General features: G+C 39.1%; 1 protein-coding gene across 3 annotated transcripts in view; it reads left to right on the forward strand.

The window, feature by feature from the left end:
• PEX5L (peroxisomal biogenesis factor 5 like) overlaps positions 1-26902 on the forward strand; it is a 231033-nt gene that overhangs the window by 124262 nt on the left and 79869 nt on the right. Inside the window, exons 2-3 of one of the 3 annotated variants that reach the window (XM_075268640.1) lie at positions 8624-8689; positions 12509-12613. The exons of 1 other annotated variant lie outside the window; for it this stretch is intronic. In XM_075268640.1, coding sequence (XP_075124741.1) covers positions 8624-8689; positions 12509-12613 — 171 coding nt within the window. The remainder of the gene's footprint in view (positions 1-8623; positions 8690-12508; positions 12614-26902) is intronic. One more of the 3 variants, XM_075268641.1, reaches the window with a different exon arrangement.

Here is a 26902-nt window from a genome sequence, read left to right on the forward strand (position 1 = left end):
ATGTGTAGTTGAGCAGAACTGGCTCAGCACTGCTAAGTCTCTGCATTCGCATAGGAATGCATTGGCCAGCCTTCGGCCAATCAGCGCTGGCTCTGCCGGAGGAGGCTGAGTCTAAGGTCGGACCTGAATGGAGACTGGTGTGGAGCGATCTTAGACTCCGCCTCCTCCAGCAGAGCCAGCGCTGATTGGCCGAATTCCGTACTCTGGCCAATCAGCACTGGCTAATGCATTGTATTGGCGTGATGAAGCAGTGCTGAATGTGTGTGCTTAGCACACACATTCAGCTCTACTTCATCGGGCTAATAGAATACATTGGCCAATCAGCGCTGGCCAATGCATTCTATTAGCTTGATGAAGCAGAGTGTGCGCAAGGGTTCAAGCGCACCCTCGGCTCTGATGTAGCAGAGCCGAGGGTGCACAAGGGTTCAAGCGCACCCTCGGCTCTGATGTAGCAGAGCCAAGGGTGCACAAGGGTTCAAGTGCACCCTTGGCTCTGCTACATCAGAGCCGAGGGTGCGCTTGAACCCTTGTGCAGCCTCGGCTCTGCTACATCAGAGCCGAGGGTGCGCTTGAACCCTTGCGCACACTCTGCTTCATCAAGCTAATAGAATGCATTGGCCAGCGCTGATTGAAGCAGAGCTGAATCTGTGTGCTTAGCTCAACTACTCCACCAGGTGTAGTTGAGCTAAACACACACATTCAGCACTGCTTCATCACGCCAATAGAATGCATTGGCCAGCACTGATTGGCCAGAGTATGGAATTCGGCCAATCAGCGCTGGCCAATGCATCCCTATGGGAAAAAGTTTATCTCACAAAAATCACAATTACACACCCGATAGAGCCCCAAAAAGTTATTTTTAATAACATTCCCCCCTAAATAAAGGTTATCCCTAGCTATCCCTGCCTGTACAGCTATCCCTGTCTCATAGTCACAAAGTTCACATTCTCATATGACCCGGATTTGAAATCCACTATTCGTCTAAAATGGAGGTCACCTGATTTCGGCAGCCAATGACTTTTTCCAATTTTTTTCAATGCCCCCGGTGTCGTAGTTCCTGTCCCACCTCCCCTGCGCTGTTATTGGTGCAAAAAAGGCGCCAGGGAAGGTGGGAGGGGAATCAAATTTTGGCGCACTTTACCACGCGGTGTTCGATTCGATTCGAACATGGCGAACACCCTGATATCCGATCGAACATGTGTTCGATAGAACACTGTTCGCTCATCTCTAGTAGTAACATCAGAAAAGGAGACTGATATTTTGTTATATCCATGTTTTCCATAGTAAGACTGAGATTTTTTGGGTTATATTTTCTTATTTGCTCTGAACTTCAGGGTGCCTGATAACAGATAAAGGTAGCATAGGCTAATGTACTGTTTAGCTCTGAGTTAACTAACCTACAGGTTAGTGACAAGTGTAAGTTACATTCATTGTATTCAGCTCATATAGAGATATTATATTCAGATGGTCTCCTGCCGTGAAAGACAATTGTAAATTCATGTCACAATCAGATTCTAAATATTTTTTTCTCCTAATCATTTGGTATTTGTCTGCAGGCCATTGTCTCCTTAGACAAAGCTGCAATGTTATTTCGTAACATTAACTGCACACGTTCAATATCCTTTGGAAGCTTTCTATTCTGTTCTAGTTAGCAGGGATCTGAATTGTAGTGAAATAATGGTTTTAAATTCAGGTTTCCAAGGATGGAAATTGTTCATTACAGTCAGACAGATGTGAGCCTTAGCTGTATAAATTAGCTGTATAAATCTTTCTTCATTCATATGTGATCTCGACCATACAGCGCAAACCACAAACCAAAACATATTATAATTGCACAAATAATTTTTTCCCTTCTTCCTCATAATTCAAAAGGGGGCTTTACAATTTAACCTGTATTAATAAATACACATTATAAAAAAAAAAATCTTAAATACAATTTAGGTTTATAATAAGTATATATTAGCATTTCCTGCTAAACACATAATTACTCTATAGTAATGGAGAAGACAGGCTTATCTGTGCATTCATTGTAAATGAGATTTCCCATAAGACCTACTGTATATAAAATTCGTTGTAGCATGATGTGTATTATAATGAATATATATCTGAAATAATCAGATATTCACAAGGAATTGCAATGAAAAATAGTATATGGACTGCTTGCAATCCACCAGCTGACTATAGAGTATATCAGCTGGATATGTCCAGATATATGACTCATGACTCAAAATACCATGATTTTATGATACTCTGTCACAAAATATTTCTCCTATATCTGTGGACACCTATTGTTTATGTTATGATCTACAGTTTGTCAAGGGTTTTACAATAAATTCACAACATTGTATTGAAATGGTTTAGCAAGTAATTGGAGTCCTTAAAGAGCACCTTTCACCAACCTCACCAACTCCAGTTCTTAGCATTTGTTAAAGGGCGTCGTACTACTGAATCATTATCCTTGCCTGCCATTGCCCGAAACTGCCCTGTTGGCAATACATAGCCTATATATCATATTAGACATCAATGTTAACAGCACTTTAGACATCAATGTTAACAGCACTTGTTTGGGAACGGAAGGTGTTATAGAAAAAGTCCAACTGTGCCAGAATCAGCAGAGCAGCGCCTATTAAATGATGCAAAGAGCTGAACTTGGCAGAGGTGGTGAAAGGTTCTTTTTAACCCATTAATTGGGGAGCAATTGGGGATTGGGTACCCAATTGTTGGTCGGGTACTTTAACCTGCCTACGAACGCCGTATGTCATTGAGGAATAGAAACAGGAAATTCACATGCTCCAGCAGTATGTCGCCAGTGATAGGAAACCTAAACTGATCATGTGTATGCATCGCCTTGCGCACATAAGGTCATTTTCACAGTGCAGTTTCCATATTATTTTGAAAAAAAATTGGCACTTAATAGGTTAAACAAATAGGAGCTAAAGTAATGGTGGGCACCTTTGTATATCATTGCTCTATAGCAGCCTCCCCTCACTGTGGTAAGTAGATTGAGCATAATCCACTGGTAAGTGTGACATACCTCCTAACTTTTGAAGAACTGAAAGAGGGACAAAATGTGCGGCGCGCATAGCGCGCCGCAGCAAATTTAGCCCCGTCCACTTTTGTGTTGACTCCGCCCACTTGTTAATTTTTCATGTGCCCACACACAGTATAATCCTCCTACAGTCACCCGTAAATTATACGTCCCCCCTCTATCTCTCCCCCAGTTTCATATACACCCTTCATCTGCCCCCAGTTTCATGTTCCTCTTCCATCTCTGCCCCCAGATTCATGTCCCTACATCTCTGCCCCCAGATTCATGTCCTCTCCATCTCTGCCCCCAGATTCATGTCCCCACATCTCTGCCCCTAGATTCATGTCCCCCATCTCTGCCCCCAGATTCATGTCCCCTCCATCTCTGCCCCCAGATTCATGTCCCTCCATCTCTGCCCCTAGATTCATGTCCCCACATCTCTGCCCCCAGTTTCATGTCCACTCCATCTCTGCCCCCAGATTCATGTCCCTCCATCTCTGCCCCCAGATTTATGTCCCCACATCTCTGCCCCCAGTGTCATGCCGTCCTCTCCTTCATCTGCCCCCAGATTCACGTTCCACCTCCACATTAAACTTACCTTCTCCTCCGCTCCCTCGCTGCTCTCTGCCCGCCTCTCTCGCTGACACATGCGGCTGAAGGAAGAAGCTGACACAGGTCAGCTCCTCGCTTCCCCGCTGCCCGCCTCTCTCCCTGACACATGCAGCTGAAGCCGCTGCCGCCGGCTCCTGTCTTGTACATCGCGTCTACAAGCCAGGAGCCGGCGGAAGCGGCGAAGCGAGGAGCTGACACAGGTCAGCTCCTCGCTTTAGCCGCATGTGTCAGCGAGAGAGAGATGCAGCGGCGAAGCGAGCACGCAAGCAGCTTCAGCCGCATATGTGTCAGGGAGAGAGGCGGGCAGCGGCGAAGCGAGGAGCTGATCTGTGTCAGCTCCTTGCTTCAGCCGCGTATGTGTTCAACTCAGATCGGCGTCCTCTGGACGCCGATTTGAGTTGAAATCAGGACATACCTCCCTCCAACCGGGACCGCGGGACATGTCACCCAAATCGTGACTGTCCCGCGGAAATCGGGACGGTTGGGAGGTATGAGTGTGATCCATATAACACACGCAGTTGCAGCACTTTTCTATCCACATGTTTTGTGTGGACTCGAACGGAAACCACATGGACCCCATTATAGTCTATGAGGTCCATGCGGTTTCTTATCTAGGCACTTTTTAATGTGTGTAGGTTTCCATTCGGGGGTCCCCAAGCAGACTCCCAAAAGGAATACTGAACGCAGAAGTGGACCAGTCCTCAACTACAGGTTCCTAAAGTATTTGCACAGGGTGCATATGTGATATGCCCACCATGGTTGCAATATTTGCATTTTTTTTCAATAAAACGCTGTCAGTTTTATTGAGAAAAAAAGCAAATCTTGTAACTGTGGTGGACATATCACATTTGCAACCTGTTTTTCATTCTTCAATAAACCTATTGTTTGATATAGTGTGATATAAAATAGATTCATAATGGTTTTATAGGCTTGGGTGGCTCTATTTCAATAAACCCTCTCTTGCCATTTGGGGTTGACATTCATCCCAGCCTAAGGCATCCTGTTATAATTTCTTAAACCATTCTTTCCTTTAGTCTGTCAAACCACATTGATATACAGTATCTGTGCCGGTTCATCTAATGAACTAATATCTGCTGTTTTGCTGGTCTCAGCGCTTTGTTATATGCAGAAATAGAACAGGCCAGTTTTTTTCCGTTGTTTGCTTTTATCTTTACTTTTACACATTATTGATAAAATATAACAATTTTATAAGTAACGGGAAAAAAATTCCATTTTAATTACTTTTGCACTTCAGTTTTGCTCTAGAACACTTCCACCCCATGATGCTTTCATTTTATTTATCTAATACATTATTTTACTATTCCATAATAAGACTCCACACCAACATGTACAATTTATAGTGTCATCATATAAGTGGCTAAAGTATTATATAGTCTTTTCTGTAGTATGTGTGCTAAATAGGGTTGAGTGAACGTGTTCGGAAAAGATCGGATTCCGATTGGCGATTGAGAAAATTTCACGATCGCGATCAGAATTCCGAACACAATCTTTTTATGTGGGATCGAGATCGGTGATCTTTTCTCACAATGCTTTGCTTAGCCTTCACACTGAGTATACGCTGTATACTCAGTGTGAAGGCTCCGCTGCAGTTCCATAGGAATGAATGGAAGCAGCCGGCACGCATCCTTAACCCCCTGCGCTCCAGCTGCCTCCATTCATTCGAATGGGAGGCTAAACTAAACATCTCTAGGAGCTACTTACCTCTAGAGATGGCTGCTCTGGTGCCCTCCTTCTTCTTGTCCTTGCTTGCACTCCATGCTGCAGTCTTCTCGCCTCGCTGCCCCGCCTCCCAGGTTAGTGTTTAAAACGCTAGGTAGGTGGGGCTTGTGGCTTAGGAGAGTGTGGGCGGGTACAGGGCGGGGAGACGTGACATCTCCCCTCCCAGTACCCGCCCACACGCTCCTAACCTGCCCACACTCTCCTAACCTGGCAGGGAGGGGGCAGCGAAGGGAGAAGAGCAACGTGGAGCGGCAGCGAGGCAAAGAAGAAGGAAGGCACCGGACCAGCCATCTCTGGAGGTAAGTGGACACCAGGGGGGACTAAGTAGCCAAAGGATTTAAAAAAAATCCTCTGGCTACTTTAGTGATTCACTACACAGCGTGGATTCTAACAATTGTTAGATTCCATGCTGTATAGTGAATAGGATTGCTTTTAAAATCCGATCTCTGATTAATAAAAAAAATCCCATTGACTTGCATTGGAATCGGAATTGGGATCGAGATCGGGTTCGAATGAAAAATGATCGGAAATCGGATTTTAAAATCGATCCTGAAAAGTCAAGATCAGCTCAACCCTAGTGCTAAAGTTAAAATGTGTATAATGTGAAACCCCTTCAAAAGACTACCTCTTCAAGAAGACCACCCCATTATCCAAACCAGATTTATAGTAATAGATTTGTAGTTCCACCAGATATCAAGCATATTGGCCATCTTCTTTGAGACGACTTCCCCTATTCTTGGCTTTTCAATCCTATTTTTGGTAGTTATATCAAAGAGGTCCCGCTTGTACAAAGACTGGTGAACTGACTTGCTGGGCTCTGGGTTGGAAGAACTATTTAGAGCTACTAGTCCACTATTATTTTGCCTTCTCCATTCTATATATTTAATTTAATGCACAGTTTTCTTCTTTTCTGATCTTTAACCCTTCAGTGTACTTTATTCTATCATTAAATCAATCGCTAGAAAGTTGGCAGCAACTATATTTTCAGCTACCCTTTGCCCTTATGATCTTTTAGAGAATACATGTCTTCTCCAAATGTCTTTAATGTCTTGCTTAGCCAGGGAAGACATATAAAAGCCTGTTAAAAGTATACAATACCAAGTTTCTCTGCTCAATAAGCAGGAAGACTGATTTTGCTCCAGAAACCGCTTGCACTATTGAACTGGCCTGTAAAACCCAGTATTGCCCATAACAATATACAGGACCTACCTTTAGATATTTCCATATAAAATTGTCAAAAAAAAAACAAAAAATAGACAGTAATGCAATAAATGGCTAAATAAATACACAAACAAACCAAAATGGCAATTTATGAGGATGGTGGCCATTTGGAGGATAATTTTGCGTCCGGGGATCTAGTTTAGTAATACAATTATGATTGTGATCGATAAATGGGAGAATTGCTTCCATATGGGTATAACTTGCTCTTTTCATTAGGCCTGCTGATCCTTCATATTATTTGCTACATTATTTCATCCATAACATTGTCATTTCCATTAAATTAACATAGCAGCAGCAAATCTGCAGCAGCGGGCACCCGATTTATGAGATAATTTTACAACGGAGGAGGCAGTAACATAACAGGTGCTTGGACCAGATAATGTGTCTGTCATGAGACCCAACATATGTTAAAATGGAAGCAAAACGTTCATTGAATTTAGAAAGGTCAAGGAATCTTACAAATCGTTGATATTTTCAAGAAAGGTTTCACAGTACTCAGCAAAAGAAACCTATTGTTTAAAAAAGCCTTTTAATTATATTCACATAAAATAATTTTTTGTTCATTTTCTTACCTTATATTCAGTGATCTGCATGTAAATGCTCAGATATGGCCCCAATTTGATCCATATTTCTATATTTCAATCTTAGTTATGTTGCCATCAGGATTTAAAAAAAAATTCAAACTTCCCTTAAAAAAATCAAAAACCATAGAACAGTACAAAATGGTTACAAACATGGAGATAACACTGTTATCATCCTCATACTTCCAAAGGCACTTTGCATCTATGGCTACTTTCACATCTGCATTGCGGTCTCCAGCACAGTGTCTGGTAGAAATCCTGGCCAAAAAACTTCTACAAGATGTCCCTCAGAACAGTTGGAGAGATCCCTCAGGATCCGTTGCTGTCCATCATTTAATGGATGGTTTTTCCATCCAAAAGTACAATTGACATTTTTTTAAATTTATATTAAATAATATTTGAGGTCAGGGCCCTGTGTTGCAAAAAACACAGCACCGCACAACTATGTTCACACCTGCGACAGCTCTACGTTCGGTGTTTCTACCCTTGAATCCGCTGAAAAAATGTGGAATGTGCAAGCAAGTCTTTTCTCTCTCCATTTTTCGGGCAGAAACCTGTCAGACCCATTAGTCTATGGGGCCCACTGGTTTCCGCAGTTAACCGCTTTTTACGCAGATTGAGTTTTCATTTTTTAGGTCCCAAAGAACGGAAACCTGAATGCAGGCGTGAACCTAGCGTACATTTGTATAGCACCTGTGCTTGGTATCACAGCTCAGCCTGTTGCAAGCTGCAAACAATGCCATTGAAGGGATGTCACATGACAGGGAGCAGCACTGCTACTTCAAACAACTATTCATGGAAGTCTGTGGTGTCAGACCACAATTGATACAGCATCCTTAGGATAGATCATTAATTAATAATTATCCCTTTAAATCCCTTTAATAATGTGTTTTGAACTAATGGTTTATCCCCAATTGAATACAAAAGTCATTCTTAACAAAAAGGTATATACCATTAGTGATGTATATATGCAACATGGCTCCAGTCATCTCATAGAGTTCTTTGGCTGAGAGAAAGTCTCATCCCTTCTCAATTAATACATTAAGGTATCCTGGAAGAATTTCCCATTTATAGGTACAAACCACCACTTTAGTGATGCACACTATTTTAAGAATTCCCTGCATAGATCTTCAAACCAATACCCAGGCTGCTTGGGTTAGCTATATACTGTGCAGGATTTGCAGTGCAGAAATTATTCCTCAAGCTATAGATCATGAATAATAGATATGCAAGGAATCTTGGCACGGACTATGGTCTTGGCACAGCCAATTGTAAATATATGAACTAAATTAGACTTGACCATTGGATAGAAGCAGTGCATTGAAGCAAATATTACATGTATTATACATAATATAATGGAGAACAGCATGCTTTATTGCACTCTACATGGTTATTTAAGGGCAACAGATGTGATCTAATAAAGTGTCATGGCTTTTTTCAGGTAGTAGGTGTGACCTTGAAGAAAAAGTGGTTCAGTCTTCCAAAAAGTGACTTGACCCCTATTTTGGTGGGTTGTTTTTCTATACAAGGAATCCATTCACTTGCATGCTTAGCTGTTGATACTCTATACATGTTCTAAACTGCTTTGTGTAGGAGTATATTAATGTTTGCATTTAGACGCATGCTTTTAGATGTAGTAAAATATAGGCTAGGCTATGAACGTAGATCTATTAACACTATGTAATCTATAATCAATGATTGGAATGCACTACATATAGATAATACTCCCCTGATGATGTCAGGAATATTACTGTAATCATAGAGCAAGAAGACGTCTTTATTTAGCTCAGCATGACCTGGTGCATTTCCATTAGAAAACTGTATTGATTTGTACTAATGTAAATTTAATCTGCAGCCTACACACCGTCCTGCACACAGTGGATGCAACTATTTGGTTGGTATATGAATGCACTCTATCAATCCACTAAAAATGAAATCACTGGCACTTGAGACAAAGCAAGTATCAGAAAGCCATATAATACATTGAAGGGATGTTGGATGGTGACTGGGGGACTATCAGCCCTTGGAGCCCACATGTCCTGCTCCTATGTAAGCCAATGGGCATCTCTCAATCTGCTCTTCAACACATTTTTGCTAAATCATGCTTCAAGCCTTAGAAATAGTTTCTCCTCTGTGTGTACTTAAGGCAATGTGTAGGTTTCAAATATTTAGTGTTTTATATACTGTACAATGTTTCTCACTGTGTGGCAGGTGTTAAAGTGGCATTTTAATATAGGAAAAACACTATGGGCAAAAAAATTCTGGGTTTGTCTCCAAACAGTAGAGTTTCCCATGCTGACACGTGACTGGTGTTATAAATGAAGGGGGCTAACTGACAGACATATTGAAATAGTTAAGCTAGCCCCCCCCCTTTCCATCAATGGATCAGCAATGATAGAGAAGGGGGTGGCTTAACATTTGGTATGAGCCAGTCAACAAGACCCCTTCATGTACAGCATTGAACATATACAGCACATGTCAATGTAGGAAACGTTCTTCTGTGTTGAGCCCAATGTGAAAGTGGATGTGCCAGGCCCTGAGACTGGGGCTAACCGTGTTAGATTGGTACACCTTGGCACACTACGGTATGTTAGTAAATATCCTCTGATATAAATGGTGGATAATCCAGTTTTCCATAGATAGGACTCAGGGTTAGCTAATGTTATACATATACTATTATTTATCTAATACTATGCATCTGTATATTACAAAGATCTCAGCTCTTTAATTCATACATATTTATAAAATTTTAAGGAGCACCTTTAATGATACGTGAGAACTCCCATTCCCTATGGCAAATGTATAACAATACAAATAAACCTCGCCCTGGAGATCGGTGAGGATTTTATATTTCATTTCGATTTACAATTGACAAAACTGTCTAAAGAGAAAATGCTGCTTTGTCCTCCTGCAACACTGTGAGCTTAATGGCATGAAACTGTATTGTATTTCTAGCATGTTCCAGGCTCGGTGCACTGGAGAGGATGTGACATGTTTAGGTTCTCCACAGGTCACTTCGTTCTGCAGTAGGCGAGGATATAGTACACTATTACGCACAAGCATGAATCACGGTATTAAAGCATCACTTTTCTATGCAGATTTAATGACATGGATTTTATCATGGGGATTACCATGGGAAACTCTTCTTGGTAAATTTGATGTCTTTTCTGTCTTTGATGGAGGAATTTAAACACCCTACTATTATATTTAGCTTATGTATATTTTGTCCAGAAACATCTGGTTTACCAAAGAAAAGAAGACTGATGTATAACTCATGAAATTTAATGCCAATAACCAATATTTTTTCCCTTCCTCTGTGCCTTTTCAGTATAATATTTTTTATGAAATATATAAAAATTTCTGCTGCTGAAATATGACATGAAATTTATGAACTAATGACAGTGATATGGGGAATTGGTTGAATTTATGGACTCTTAGACAATGCTTATGGTGAAAAATGGTAAAATGGAAAGTAGTAAATCTAGATGAAACTACAACCAGTTAATAGGCTTAGAATGCCCAATCGCACATAAAGTAAAATTATACGCTGGTGATTTCACATGTCCAGGTTATCTCCTTTGGTTTTGGGTAGTTAAGACGACAATATGTTGCAAATAACAAATGAAACATGCCACTGCTGTCATTGACTGAATAAAAGTGGTAAAATGTCACCAAAAGGCTAAAGCCCAACATTGCAAATAGCAGAACTGAAGCGGAAGAAAAAAAAACACTGCATTTTACATTACAAGGAAAGTGAATGAAATTTCATGAATCTCATCCATACTTTGTGGAACAAAGAGCTACAGAAGAGTTTCGTTTTTGAAAATTGCAGAATGTTCATTTTAACTGCGGAATTGCAGGCATTTTCTCTATGTACTGAATAGGGGAAGAAAAAAAAATCAAACAAAATGCAGAAAAAACTGAAATGCAGTTTGTTTGTTTTTTCTGCAAATTTTTTAGCTGCCCTTTGCTATTTGGCCTTAAACAGTGTATAGCCATTCAAAGCTTCTAATTTTCTAGGGACAGCCATGTTTTTGATCACGTAGAGGAGCTTATGTTTACATAGAGGGATCCAAATCATCATTTAGTAGTATGTTTATGTCTTGCATATCATATTCCTTCTATATCATCTATCCATGATAGATGCTCCATTCAAGTGAGATATTATAGGTTCTTGTTATTGGTGGGAGAACAAATGGAAGAACCCCCAGAGATTACACTCTTATCACGTATCCTGTATATAGGTGATAAATTATGTCTAAAAAGTGGTTGCAGTTTATGGCTAGATTCTGGTTGCTATGAGCAGGACCATTACTTTCTCTCTACTTTGGTCATACAAAATAACCTACATGTACTAATGTTTAACAGGATTTTTACATTGCATGAATTGCTAAAAGGATTTTCCTAAGTAAATTAGCTGTGCTAACCCCTGTGATATTCTGGGCAAGGCCATTATCATTATTCATTACCCAATGACTAGATAATCCTATTCTGAGAGCTCTTTGCATCTTCTTTCCACTTTGGATCGCAGCAGTAAATTTCAAGGGTTAGACCCTCATGATGTTCGTATATCCTGATAAGTCATACATATAGAGGTTCTACTAATCAGACAACCCCTTTAAAGGGATTTTTCAGGAATTGGAGCAAGCGGTATGGAGGCTAGGGAAGGTGAAAAATGAAAAAAGAAAAGCTCCAGGGCTCCAATGCCAGCCATTGGTGTCCATTTGGACTCATGTCAGAACCTCCTTGTCAGAAATCTTGCATCTTCGGTGACCACTGAGACTAAACAGTAGCCCGAGTGGTCACCGTCAAGGAACCATTGAGATATGTGAGTAATGTCACTGGTCCCTCTCCAGCGACTGTGAGGCCTCTGATTGGTCCCATTGGTCATGTAGGATCCAAAATTTCTGTCAAAAGGCACTGGCACGAGACCAAACAGGGGCAAAGAATGAATCATTGGTAACAGGTGAATATACATTTTGTTTTTTTTATTTTACACCTCACCAACTTTTATACAGGTTGGTTCAATTTGTGGACAATCTCTTTTCTCCACTCCATAGAGACCAATCAGGTTGCTGCTAAAAAAAATTCAATTTACTATATGCAAAGCTACTCGCACGTCTTAAGTATAAAGACCATTCTACACACTGAAGGTTACCTAAATCCTACTGTATGTGTTCCTTTCTTAGCTTGAAATCATTCAGCATACCACTGCCATTAGCTCACTGTGTTTCACTCTGTTTGGGGCTATTGGGATTTTCTTTTGGGGATTTATGCCAAGATCATATTTTCCTGACACAAGTCCATGTGTATTTCACTATTGTAGGGGAAAAGCGCTAGGGCGGCAGATAAGGCTGTTGCCATGGTGATGAAGGAGATCCCGAGGCAGCCGTCTGCAGAGGAAAAGCCCCTTCTCACTATGACCTCACAGGTGGGCGCCACCAGGATTTCAAGAAACTGACACATGCAGCTGGCTCTAGCACCCGCCTAAATGCTAAAATCTAATATTTCAGATAGCAATATGAGCCTGTATCTACAGTGTTGTAAATAGCTCCATTGGTTACCCTTGACTAACAAATAATGATATATTAAAGGATGACAACTAAAACACCCAAGGAATGAACCACGCACTTATGGGCACAGCATGCATATGTCAGTTTTCCAGTATAGTTTTTTTTATTAATTCATTCTGTGACTTCTTGGTACAGTCACATTTAATTGATTTACCTAGGAGAACTAGTCTAGGAGATCACTTAAATGTTGTGGTGTGGTGTTTGTGACCGTATGTTGTGTGTAGGGCTCCCATACATGAACATTATACCAGTTTGGGACACAAATATCCTGAAGTTTGCTCAGGCCTGAACCCATGTTCCCTTCAAGATGAGGGTATCCAATATTGGTCTTACTAATATAAGTATATTAGAAATTTCAATTATATTAAGTTAAAATATGGGAATGGAACAAATTAAGACATGGGAGCCCTAAATAGGATTTATGTGGATATTGTGTGTGTCATTTTCAGTTGATCAATGTCAGATTTCTCCAAATAGACAGACATTCACATCAACGTACACCAAAGTATATGCTAACTGCATTTTCTTGAAATAGTATTCTTAATATCTCATTGAAATTTGTATTGTATAACCTAACATGTTTTATTATTCATCTCGCCATTGAAGACCTAACTGTTCCGATGAACTTCCCTCTAACTCTCCTGGTAGGGTATATGTTTAAGTACAATAAAGGTAATATCTGCTTGTTATTACTTTGGTCAGGGGATAATAACACTCCTTAGGGAGTGGGCACCTTTACAGGTGTATATGGAGACTTACAAGCCATTTTCACTCCACTGAAGAATTATGGGAAATATATGCAAATCTGTTTCCCAGGGTGTAATTAGGAAAGCAGCCACCTGTTAGGACAGTCCCCTTAAACATCATGCATGACTTTTTTCAATAAACCTAATAGCATGATACGGGGATTATTGCCAAACTAGTATTTCTATTCCAAAAGGAACAGATTCCCAGCTGTGGACAGAGCTGTTTCAATCTTTTGGATCTCATCAGAACGGCGTAGTGATACTAGTTTGGCATGTTGAGAGACTATAGAGCAGGGTCAGGGGATAATAACACTCCTTAGGGAGTGGGAACCTTTACAGGCATCCAAACAGTATACTAAATTGTTGATACAAAGATCAGTCAGTTGTTGGAGGATCAACTTCCTTCATCTGTTTCATGACCCATTGACATAACCCTGTATTTCTTATGGCATATGTATTCTGTTGCAGCAGCAAAACAATTAGACATTGTTAATCAAAAGCTATTGCAAGACTGGTTAATGAAGAACTGTCAATATGGATGCCGGATTAAAGTTGCTATTAGCTAATTGCATTGAATTGGACATTATAGTCTCTGAGAACATAAGCTCTGTGGCTATCTCTCTAATAAATATTACAGAGCAAATCTATAGTAAACTGATCCTATTATGCTGATGGATTCAGTTTCTAAATTGTCTTTAATCCACCCGAAGCATTTTATGTTATAAACCTCCATGACTGTTGATTTTTGTGAGCTGTGCATTATATTGCATTTTACAGCTGCTCGGGGTAAACCAGCTGATGGACTTTGCTGTCTGTTACTTGTAAATAGTCATAGCCTTTCAATCATATACTTTTGACTTTAATGTATAATAATCTAAAATTCTTAACTGAGAAGCTTAAAGCCACAGCAAAAAAACCACAGCGTTTTACAGTACCTGCAAAGTGAATGGGATTCTAACTAATCTCATCTACACGTTGCAAATAAAACCACTGTGAAAATGCTGCCGTTTTAAAAAATGCTTCTGTTTTTGTAAATCGCAGCATGTCAATTATATCTGCGGAAACGCAGGCATTTTCCGTATAGATATAATAGGGGCAGAAAGCCCGCAATGAGTTTCCGACAGTCTTTTCCACATCGTTTTTTGGCTGTGACTTGCTACGCGGGGTGAGCTGCAGATGAGATATCAGCACCTTTCTATATGTCCTGCATGGGTATATAGATGTCATCAAGTTGACACACTAATAATGAGTAGCCCTTACAGATTTGGCTCCACATCTATAACATGATACATTATTCCATCCATTATATGTAGTACTATATTTTCCTTGCAGGGATCGACAGCTTCCAGGGCAATATCAACTGACAGCAGAAAGTTAAATAATAAAATTAGATTATCTTGATGAGACAACACCTTTAAGGTTGATTCTCATGGAGGAAAATGGTGAGGAATTTGGTGTGGAATTTCAGTGCTAAAAAAAAAAAAAAAGCCTCCAATTGACTTCAATGGGTTCCTTTTTCTGCTAGCGCTGAAATTCCACACCAAATTCCTCACCATTTTCCTCCATGTGAATGGACCCTTAGTCTAAGGCCCCACCTAGCTGGCCGCAGCAAAAAAGCAATACTCGTTGGCACATTCCGACAATCACTGTTCACCTTCCACTTCGTAATCACATAGGCCACTATTGATTTTGGGTAATTCAGTTCGCTTGCTATGTCCCTTAAGCATCGACAATTTCTGTGGTACCTGACAATTACCCCTTTCTTGATATTGGACAACTCTGCACTTTGTGGCATCTTGCATGCAACTAATGCCAATGCTGTTTCCTATTTAATGGTGGAAGGCATGTCGTACATCACGACCGCAGATATCTTCATTTGCATGGGTGTCCAAATACTTATTGGTAGACAGTGTAGTACCTTGCAAAAGTTTTAAGCAGGCATATAAAAATTGCTGCAACGTAAAATAGAATCGTTAATAGTTTATTTTCATCAAGTAACAAAAAGTTAATGAACAAAAGAGAAATCTAAATCAAAGCAATATTTGGTGTGACAACCCTTCAATACCACATCAATTCTCCTACACACTACAATACTTGCTCACAGTTTTTGAAGCAACTTGGCAGGGAGGTTGTTCCAAACATCTTGGAGAACTAACCCCAGGTCTTCCGTGAATGTAGACTTGCTGAAATCTTTCTGTCTCTTCATACCAGACACTGTTGACATCTAAGCTTTGTTGGGGCCATATTATCACTTCCAGAACTCCTCCTCCAAAGCAGGGTCACACCAAATATTGATTTGATTTAGATTTTTTTGTTCATTTTTTTTGTTCATTCACTTCATTTTGTTAATTGACAAAAAAAAACTATGAACGCTTCTATTTTTGAAAGTTCTCTTAATTTTTAGCATTTTTTGCACACCTCTCTAAAACTCTAGCACAGTACTGTTTGTTCAGACATCTATGGTTACTCTTTCCCACTAATGCAGTCAATTACTATGACAGACAGAATAAGACGTCACCGCATTTTGAATATTTGGTCACAGAATCTCAAGTCTAATTGCAGGTAATGGCATCTAGAGGTTTGTGCACAAGGCATGTGGCTGTAAAATGATATTAAAATGAATCTTTATTCTAAGGAAAGGAACCTGGATTGGATACTTATTGAACTGTAGAATATTACTATACATATAGGTACAATCAGTTTTTTTATGTTTAGATTTGTTATGTGAGTGAACAAAAGAGAAATCTAAATTAAGCCAATATTTGGTGTGACCGCCGTTTGGAGGCAGAATTCTATAAGATAATATGGCTCCCATAGAGCTCAACATAATACAGTTGTCTAGGATTACATGAAGGATGTGAGCAAGACTACATCTGCAGAACATCTATGGTTAATTCTTCACGAAGTTTGGAACAACCTCCATGTTCCTTCAAAAACTATGTGCAAGTGTTCATTCACTTCATTTTAATACAGCATTTTTTCCACACCTGCTTAAAACCATTACACTATAATATACACACGCAGATAGACAGTATAAAAAATACATAATAGGAGAAAATCCATCATTAAAATATCTCATCATCATGGTTCGGAGAGGTATCAATGTAAGGCAAAGGTTACTCCTGTAACTTAACATCTATGTGGTCATGAGACATACCTGTGGGCTTTCCAACTTTACCATAACAACATCTGTGAAGTGTCTATATAGAACAGAATGCACTCACAGAACCATATGTATTTGGTGTCACCACCACAATCTTCACCACTACCATATTATATGTTATGACATAAAGCTTTGTGTTTTCTATGTTTTTAAATAACTAAAAACCTCTTAAATGGAGTCTATCATTGGAAAAACACCTATTAAACTAATGGCATATTCTGATAAAATCTGTTTCTTCTGTTATGCTATTTACGATCATGGAGCACTGTGGGTTTTCCCCCTGTGCTCTGAGCACCATCCGCATCATAACTTTGCACAACCCCTTAGCTCATTGTGTTCACTCCCCTCTTCGTCTTATCCATATCTTCTACCTTTCGCAGGCATCAGATACAGTGCTGTAACAGACCACCGGAAAATGGCGACTCGAGCAAAACCAACTGTGCATACCTGGGCCGATATTTTCCAGTGGTCTATTACAGCACTGTGTCAGTTGCCTGCAAAAGGCAGGAGATATGGAGAAGAAGAAGAGGGGAGTGAACACAATGAGCTAAGGGGTGGTGGAAATTTATGACGCGGAGGGTGCTTGGAGTACAGAGGGAACGACCCGGTGCCTCATGATCGTAATCAGAATAACAGAAGAACCTGATTTTATCAGAAATGAAGGGGAGAAGAAAAGAATGGAAGGTAGGAGTAGAAAAAACTTTTTAAAGGCTATTCCAAAATGCCATTAGTTAAAAAGGTGTTTTTCTAATGATAGACTCCTTTTAATATTCAGTCCTGTTCTATATACAATAAGTGTTACTCAATCCCATATTTACAAATCTACTGTGGCATTATAAACACCAAACTGATGTATCATTTACTGTGTACAGTATATTCCAATGCAAATGTCATCTTAGCTACAGTCCTACAAGCTATAGGCAAATAAAGCAATTCACTTGGTTTACACATTCATAGAATTGTTTCTAATTCCTGCTCGGTAAAACATTCATGAACTGCCAGCGGGAATTTGCTGGTAAATTGACATTTCCTTTTTTTGATTTTTGTTTCTCATATGAAATAGATGCGGATGGTTTGCTGATGGAACTACTAACATATTCTGTACATTTGCCATAGATGCCTTTCTTGAAGATTAATGCTTTAGAGAATACATTTATGGAATTCATTTCTTAGAATTAGTACCTCCAGTTATAAACATCTTTTCATAAATGAATAGTGCATTTGAATATAAGAAACTTTGTAGTATATCTCATGAAGGAGATCTGTTTCTGTTTTCTGTGTTGTTCACATAAGACTCTGTCTCCGTATCCGTCCTCGGACATAGAGCTCTACAGGGAAGTGAACAGTGGAGTAGGAGCTTCTGCCAACTAGATAATTGATTTATTAACTCTTTCTGTGCACAGGTATCCTGTTATCTATAATCCTAGCAATGTTTAAGGAGCACAGAGTAGCAGAGTGAAGCAGCAGCAATTATTTGATTGTTTTTTCCAGCAGCTTTATATCTCCCCTCCCCTCTTCATAGACCAGGGGTAGGGAACCTTGGCTCTCCAGCTGCTGTGAAACTACAACTCCCAACATGCTCCATTCACTTCCACAGGAGTTCCAAGAACAGCAGAGCAAGTATTCATGCTGGAAGTTGTAGTTTCGCAACAGCGGGAGAGCCAAGGTTCCCTACCCCTGTCATAAACTAATATGTAGAAAGTTACTCAGCCTAATAAGATATATTACAAAGTTTTTTGCATTCACTTTTACTATTCATATATGTAAAGCTGTTTATAACTAGAGGTACACTTTTAAGGAAGTCTATCACTGCCCCCAGCTACCTTTAAACCACTCTCATAGATCTCACTCTGTAGATGCTGTTAGAAGAATAAAAATTATACCTTTCATATGTTTCAGAGCCCCAGAGAAGCTGACAAAAAACACTTTTATTCTTTATTCTAATGAATGTGAGTTGATTCTCCCACTGCTCAGGGGAAGGAGCTGATGCAGGATGGATGTGTTTAGTGCAGATGCAGCAGTGCTTAGTAATAAAAGAAAACTCCCCCTGTGCTCCAACATCCTCATTTGAATAAAGAATAAAAGCACTAACAGCCATAGCACTATGGGGGTGGTTTAAAGTATTTGGGGGCAGTGATAGACAGCCTTGTGGTGACAATACGTTGGTGACAATACATTTTCTTTTAATAGTATTGTATTAAAGGAAACTGCATTATGATTCAGTTAATAAGGTTGCAGGGATATTGAATTGGACTCCATTGTAACTCTGTCAGGAACTACCAAGATGCCCAACGTTTTGATGGGAAAATAGTGCTGCACAGAAACGTTGAATCAACTTCCGATTTAGGTGTAAAGCACACCAATTTTTACGTAGATTTAGGTTTAGGTTGTTTTATTTATTTTACACTATTTCCAAATTCTTTTGTGTTTAGTTTCTGTTCATAGTTCCATCAAGTTTTTTAGTTTTGCAGAATACCAGATTTGTCACATAATGGACAGCAATGGCACCTAGCTGACTTTATAACTTATAATGGGGTTCGTCATGTTCCATGACAATATCCATTATTTTGACAGTAACAATAGTACTACATGCTGTGCAATCCTTCCAGTCAGATATGATAGAATCTCCCATAGAGACTGCAGAAGGAGCGTCCACTGGAAGTATGATCAAAGCCTTACTAGCTGTATACAACTCAGGTGACAAGAGGGCTTTTCACATAAACATATTAGTATATATGTATATATATATATATATATATATATATATATATATATATATATATATATATATATATTTATGCATGCTACACAGACACATAATCGCTAATAATCACTAATCACCATGTGGTGGTCTGTGGCTCAGCCTGATAGTCGTCTCCTACAGTGTTTAAGAATGACACCTCTATACAGTATAGCAAGCCAGTCACTTCCAAGTAACATTGCTCCTGCACTGTTGCCGCAGACCAGCAGATATCTGTACCACTACCATTGTTTGGATTTTTTAAATTACTATGAAGATAATAATGTACAGTATTAAGTTGACACCCTCTGGCTCCTGCCACCATAGGCACAGGACATTTGTATTATATATATATATATATATATATATATATATATATATATATATATATATATATATATACAGTCCTATGAAAAAGTTTGGGCACCCCTATTAAATCTTAATCATTTTTTGTTCTAAATATTTTGGTGTTTGCAACAGCCATTTCAGTTTGATATATCTAATAACTGATGGACACAGTAATATTTCAGGATTGAAATGAGGTTTATTGTACTAACAGAAAATGTGCAATATGCATTAAACCAAAATTTGACCGGTGCAAAAGTATGGGCACCCTTATCATTTTATTGATTTGAATTCCCCTAACTACTTTTTACTGACTTACTGAAGCACAAAATTGGTTTTGTAACCTCAGTGAGCTTTGAACTTCATAGCCAGATGTATCCAATCATAAGAAAAGGTATTTAAGGTGGCCAATTGCAAGTTGATCTCCTATTTGAATCTCCTCTGAAGAGAGGCATCATGGGCTACTCAAAACAACTCTCAAATGATCTGAAAACAAAGATTGTTCAACATAGCTGTTCAGGGGAAGGATACAAAAAGTTGTCTCAGAGATTTAACCTGTCAGTTTCCACTGTGAGGAACATAGTAAGGAAATGGAAGACCACAGGGACAGTTCTTGTTAAGCCCAGAAGTGGCAGGCCAAGAAAAATATCAGAAAGGCAGAGAAGAAGAATGGTGAGAACAGTCAAGGACAATCCACAGACCACCTCCAAAGAGCTGCAGCATCATCTTGCTGCAGATGGTGTCACTGTGCATCGGTCAACTATACAGCGCACTTTGCACAAATAGAAGCTGTATGGGAGAGTGATGAGAAAGAAGCCGTTTCTGCACGTACGCCACAAATAGAGTTGCCTGAGGTATGAAAAAGCACATTTGGACAAGGCAGCTTCATTTTGGAAACAAAAATTGAGTTGTTTGGTTATAAAAAAAAAGGCGTTATGCATGGCGTCCAAAAAGAAACAGCATTCCAAGAAAAACACATGCTACCCACTGTAAAATTTGGTGGAGGTTCCATCATGCTTTGGGGCTGTGTGGCCAATGCCGGCATCGGGAATCTTGTTAAAGTTGAGAGTCGCATGGATTCCACTCAGTATCAGCAGATTCTTGAGAATAATGTTCAAGAATCAGTGACGAAGTTGAAGTTACGCCGGGGATGGATATTTCAGCAAGACAATGATCCAAAACACCGCTCCAAATCCTCAGGCATTCATGCAGAGGAACAATTACAATGTTCTGGAATGGCCATCCCAGTCCCCAGACCTGAATATCATTGAACATCTGTGGGATGATTTGAAGCGGGCTGTCCATGCTCGGCGACCATCTAACTTAACTGAACTTGAATTGTTTGTCTAAAATACCTTTATCCAGGATCCAGGAACTGATTAAAAGCTACAGGAAGCGACTAGAGGCTGTTATCTTTGCAAAAGGAGGATCTACTAAATATTAATGTCACTTTTCTGTTGAGGTGCCCATACTTTTGCACCGGTCAAATTTTGGTTTAATGCATATTGCACATTTTCTGTTAGTACAATAAACCTCATTTCAATCCTGAAATATTACTGTGTCCATCAGTTATTAGATATACATGAGTCCCCCTGCGAACTTCCGGTTGGCACATGCGCAATGGAAGGGCGGCAAGAAGACTTCCTGTTCCTTAGTGAATTAACCAGGGCTGGGTATGTACTTCAGGGTATGGTCCTCGGGTTACGACGAGCCTGCTGCAGAACCTCATTTTCTGAATGGTATACAGTGTATAGCATTCGGCAAATGAAGGCTGATTGTGTAGCAGGCTCGTCCTTGCTACGAGCAGGTAAGTATGCTGTTACCAGTTGACTTTTTCTCATTGAAATGAATAGACCAGCGTTGATTGGCCAGTTGCCAGTGATTTGGCCAATCAACGCTGGTTCTGCCAGAGGCTCGTCTGAGGAGGCGGAGTCTAACATCGGACTATTCATTCCAATGAGAAAAACTCTTGCCTGCCCGTAAGCAAGGACGTGCCTGCTGCAGAATCAGTGTTCATTTGCCGAATGCTATACATATATATAGCATTCGGCAAATGAATATATATACTGTATAGCATTTAGCAAATGAGGTTCTGCAGCAGGCTCGTCGTAACCACGAAACAGTATGCCTATACCCCTGCTAGACATGGCAAACTCTCAAAACCGGAAAGAGATCTTCGACCGGAAATAGGAAGGGCGGGACTTAATCCTTTGTTATTGTTGTCAAAGGGGGACTCATGTATATCAAACTGAAATGGCTGTTATAAACACCAAAATATTTAGAACTAAAAATGATTAAGATTAATAGGGGTGCCCAAACTTTTTCATAGGACTGTATATATTATATGTATATATATATATATAGCCTGTTGACATGAATATTCTACATTGCATCACTCAATGTGTTAGGACAATATTTAGCTAGATGAGAACTACACTGAAATATACAGTACAAAGCACCAGATAGATCCCATTTATAAATCTGGTTTTGCCATCAACTGTTCATTTGCATAGGATGATTCCAGTGAGTCAGAAATAATTAGGTGCTCTTTATTGATGGGGATAGTGAACATGTAAAGTACAGAACCAATTAACTGCTCGCAGAAAAATGAGTCGCATCATCATTTCTGTGCAAGTGATAACAGCTCGGTGTGCCAGGGAAGCATATCTATTTTAATCACCATCACATATGAGAGGCTTCTCAAATACATCCATCTGTATCTGCGATTTCAATTTATATTACACAAAGGTTTTTGTTGCTATGCAGCATTTGCTGTCAACTCAGTACAGAAAGCTCATGAACTGAGTCAAGTCGTTTTTACCTTAGCATTTCTATAGATTAAAAGATATATTTAGTTGCCAAAAGATTAGTGAACTGTTAAATTATGGCAACATTACTGCGAGCATAAGCTGCATGATAAGTGACAACATCTAATGAAGTAGACCTTTAGTGCCACACAAACATTCTCCAAGGGCTCGGAGTACAGTTCTTTAGAAATCATGTTATTTAATCGCATTAGCATGAAGAAAACACAAATGTTGTAGGGAAGTAGTTTCAAGACCATGCAGGCGCTCTACAAAGTACTATACATCACTAAACATATAGTGGTTTCACAAAAGTGGAAAGTATTATGAGTAGTAAATACAAAATTTGTAAATTTTCCAATAGCAACATTTTTAAAGGACTTTTCTTATTATTCATAAAGTTATTCTTATTACCACCACAATTTGTCTAAGGTTAAAATATTAGAAGTTATTAAGAAAACAGGAGTCTGACTTGCACCCCAAAAAAGAAGTTCTTAAAGAGGTTGTACAGGCTAAAGTCTTATTTTTTAATTACACAGAGGATAAAAATTATTAAAAAATTTACTCACCTCTCCCCAGTTCTCTGGTGCCTCCCAGCTCGGTCTGGTCCTGCAGCTTCCGTTGTTTTCTGACCACACGTGACCACCAGGGCAAATCAGCAGCCTCGGTGAAGGACACAGGACTTCACTACATGTGATGTCCTCAAGTCCCTTCCCTAGGCCGCTGAGGTGGCTGATAGGCCAATCAGCAGGTTCAGCAGAAGCGATCCATGGCATCACAGCTGGTGAGGAATTCCACTGCAAGAAGACAGCTGAGCAGCAGGATCGGACAGTGCTGGAAGTACAGGGAGCACCAGGGACAGTTTTTTGGGGGTTTTGCCTAATTAGCAAATAAAAAATAAACCTGGACAAAATCTTTAAACCCTATTTCTGACTATTTGTCTTTAGTGAGTCTTCCTAAAATTGACTTACCAAAGTTAAGTAACTTGCACAAGTAATATATAATTAATTCTGCATGGATTGTATTGCCTAAAGCAATAAGTCGGTCTTCCATTGCTTCCATTATTTTTAACTGAAGGCCTTCACCAACTCCTTGTTCTAGCTAAATTCTAGAACATTTAAACAAAACTAAGTGAAGAACATGTCTGAAAGGAAGTCTATCGGGTCTAAAACACCTCCAATACCAAGAATAGGCGCCTTTACTACAAGCAGAAACATACCTGTGCTGCCCAGTAAAAGGCCACTACATTATTATTACTATTATTATTGGTTCAGGAGGCATTTTGGATCTGACAGATTCCCTTTTAGATTGTAAATAATTAAGAAACAATGTGTATGACTATATATATATATATATATATATATATATATATATATAATGCAGATACAATATACTGTATTAGCAACTAATTACTAGAAAAATCTACAAATATTCTTTTTCCTTATCATTGTCCTCCCCCTATTTGCTTCCTACTTACCCGTCATTCATTGCTTTAGTCACACCATTGCCTTATTATTCTTGTTTATTGTACCATCCTTCATTCTGTTCCTTGCTGTGCCTTTCATTTCTTCCTGCTCTAACTTTCCTCTTTAAGCAGTTTATTCTAGCACTGATGTAATATTGATCCAGTTTAGATTTTATTGCTAAAAGAAGTGGAGTTTTTTCTACTTCTACAATGTTTCCTACATTGACTGACCCTCAGCCATCTCCTGTGACATTCCTTTTCTTCTGTGATATATTTCCTGACTTTGCTGATTTTCTTCTTAGATACAACCCGCATGTCTCACTTAGAAGATGATCACTGTTTCTAAAAATAGCCTCTCGTAAGAACACATTCGATTCATGTTTTCAGGCTGTGCGATGTGTCTTGGAAACTGACAGTCATTGAATAATTTTAAATATCTAATTCAGAGAAAATCCCACAATGCAGATTTACAAGACTTTGTCATGACTGTGGCTTTACAAAGCATATGGAGCATTTATCTTAAGGGAACATTATATGCTGTCCATTGTATCTTTTTATCAAGCAGTCTTGAGTTTACCTGCAGGACCAGTCAAAAATTTGGGCATATCTTTATATTTCATGGGGTTTTTATCTACATTGTAGATTCATATTGCAGACAAGAAATCTATGAAGGAACAAATATGGAATGAAAAGGTAGGCCATAAATATCTCATCAGTGTGGGGCAAACAGATATCCTGTGTATAGATTAGCTGTACAGGCCAACTTCTAACACCCATACTATACACAACATGGGGCAGAAGCAGTTGGCTCAGTCCCTTTATGGTCAATGACCACTGGTAATGCAGCTGCAGCTCAGCTTAAATCCTTTACTCCCTGTTGGTCCCCACCGATCAGATATTTGCTACAAATATGTGGACAATCCCTTAAAATAGTAAATAAAACCACGTTAAATAAACCATTTCTTCAACTTAGCCCCCTTTTGTTTTGATGACCACTTTGCTCACTCTTGGCATTGTCTCAGTCAGTCAACCTGGAATGGCTTTCATTTAACATCTATGCGTTTTCAAGGGTTAATTTGTGGAATTTCTTACCTTCATAAGGTGTTTGAGAACATTAGTATTGTTATAATCCAAATAAGAACAGCAAGAACCACCTAACTAAGTAAAGAGACACAATAGACCATTATTACTTTAAGACATGAGGGTCAGTCAATCTGGAACTTTCAAGAACTTTGAATGTATCCTCAATTGCAGTCATGATAACCATCCAACACCACGATGAAACTGGCTCTCATGAGGACCAACCCAAGAAGAAAAGAAGAAGAATTACCTCTGCTGCATAGAATAAATTCATTACTAGGCTTAGAAACCTCAAATTAACAATGCCCACAAACCTCAAATTAACAATGCCCACATAAAGGCTTCACAGAGATCAAGTATCAGACATATCTTATAGTCAACTGTTCAGAGGAGTCTGCAAGAATCAAAGCTTTATAGTCAAATGGCTTCAAAGAATCCACTACTGAGGAATAATATTAAGAAGAAGTTAATTACTCAGGCCAAGGAACACAAGGAAAGGGCATTAGACCAGTGGAAAGATGGAAAGATTTTGTGGTTTCAACTGCCATGTCTTTGTAAGGGAGGAGTTGGACCTCAGAGGAAAGGAAAAACAACCAAGAAGTGATCAGCATCTCTGGAAATTCCTTCAAGACTGTTCAAATACCATTCATGTTGACTGCTTCATTAAGGAGATTGAGAGAATGTAAAAAGTGTACATAAGTATCATCAAAACAAAAGGGGGGCGCTTTTTATGAAGAATCTAAACTATAAAACACATTCTAGCTTGTTTAACACTTTTTCATGTACTATTCAAATCCATGTGTTCCTTCATAGTTTTTCATGTCTTTATACCAATATAAATCTGTAATGTAAAAGATAAAAAAAAAAAAACAAGAATAAACATAAGAGGAAAAGGTGTCCAAATTTTGACTGCCAAGGTATCTATGTAAAAAATAGAAGTGGATTTATCACCAGTACAATAAAGCCCTTATTGCATTAGGTCAGAGCTATGAATATGAGCTTTTACAAATCAATATGTGTGAAATGAAGGCAACGATACCATATGGGTTTAATCTAACCTAATAAAACTGACGTCTTATTGTACCATGCTGTTTTATCATTTATATATCAGTGTTCAACACAACTCTTCCACAGGCAACAATATGTTGTTCTTGGGGGGTTTTTTTACAAACAACTTGATACCTAAGATGTTAACTAATCTAGCACAAAACTTTAATTCAACTTTCTCAATGGATTTCAATGTCTTTTGATGTGTGCTGTGATAAGATCACGCAGCAGTGTCAAGTTAACCTTTTGCTACATTTGTAATTCTGTGTTTTCTACTGCATTAAAATCACACGGAGTAAACGCGCGCGTATTTTGGCAAAATACACGTATAAAAAATACACGTGTAAAAATAAGACTCCCATTGACTTCAATGACATTTTACACATGTATTTAGACGTGTATTTTGATGTGTATTTTGACGTGTTTTTTTTACACGTGTAAAAAAATGTCATTGAAGTCAATGGGATTCTTCTTTTTACACGTGTATTTTGCCAAAATACACGCACTTTTACTCCGTGTGAACGGGAGAGTGTCTGGACACTTGGAAATCCCTTCAGCGACCTTGTTGCCAATAACAAACACAATTCACTTTGTGGGCTTCATATACAGAAACTAATACAGATAAGAACTAAAGGTGATTCCTATTTCCAACCAACTTTTATTTGCAGACCGGCTTTATAAAATGTAGAGTTGAATTTTTAATGGCAACAGATGTTCTTATCTTCTCTAGTTTCCATAGCTATACAGATGTAGCAGA

The sequence above is a fragment of the Leptodactylus fuscus genome, chromosome 3 (genome assembly GCF_031893055.1).
Source record: "Leptodactylus fuscus isolate aLepFus1 chromosome 3, aLepFus1.hap2, whole genome shotgun sequence".
Classification (NCBI taxonomy): domain Eukaryota; kingdom Metazoa; phylum Chordata; class Amphibia; order Anura; family Leptodactylidae; genus Leptodactylus; species Leptodactylus fuscus.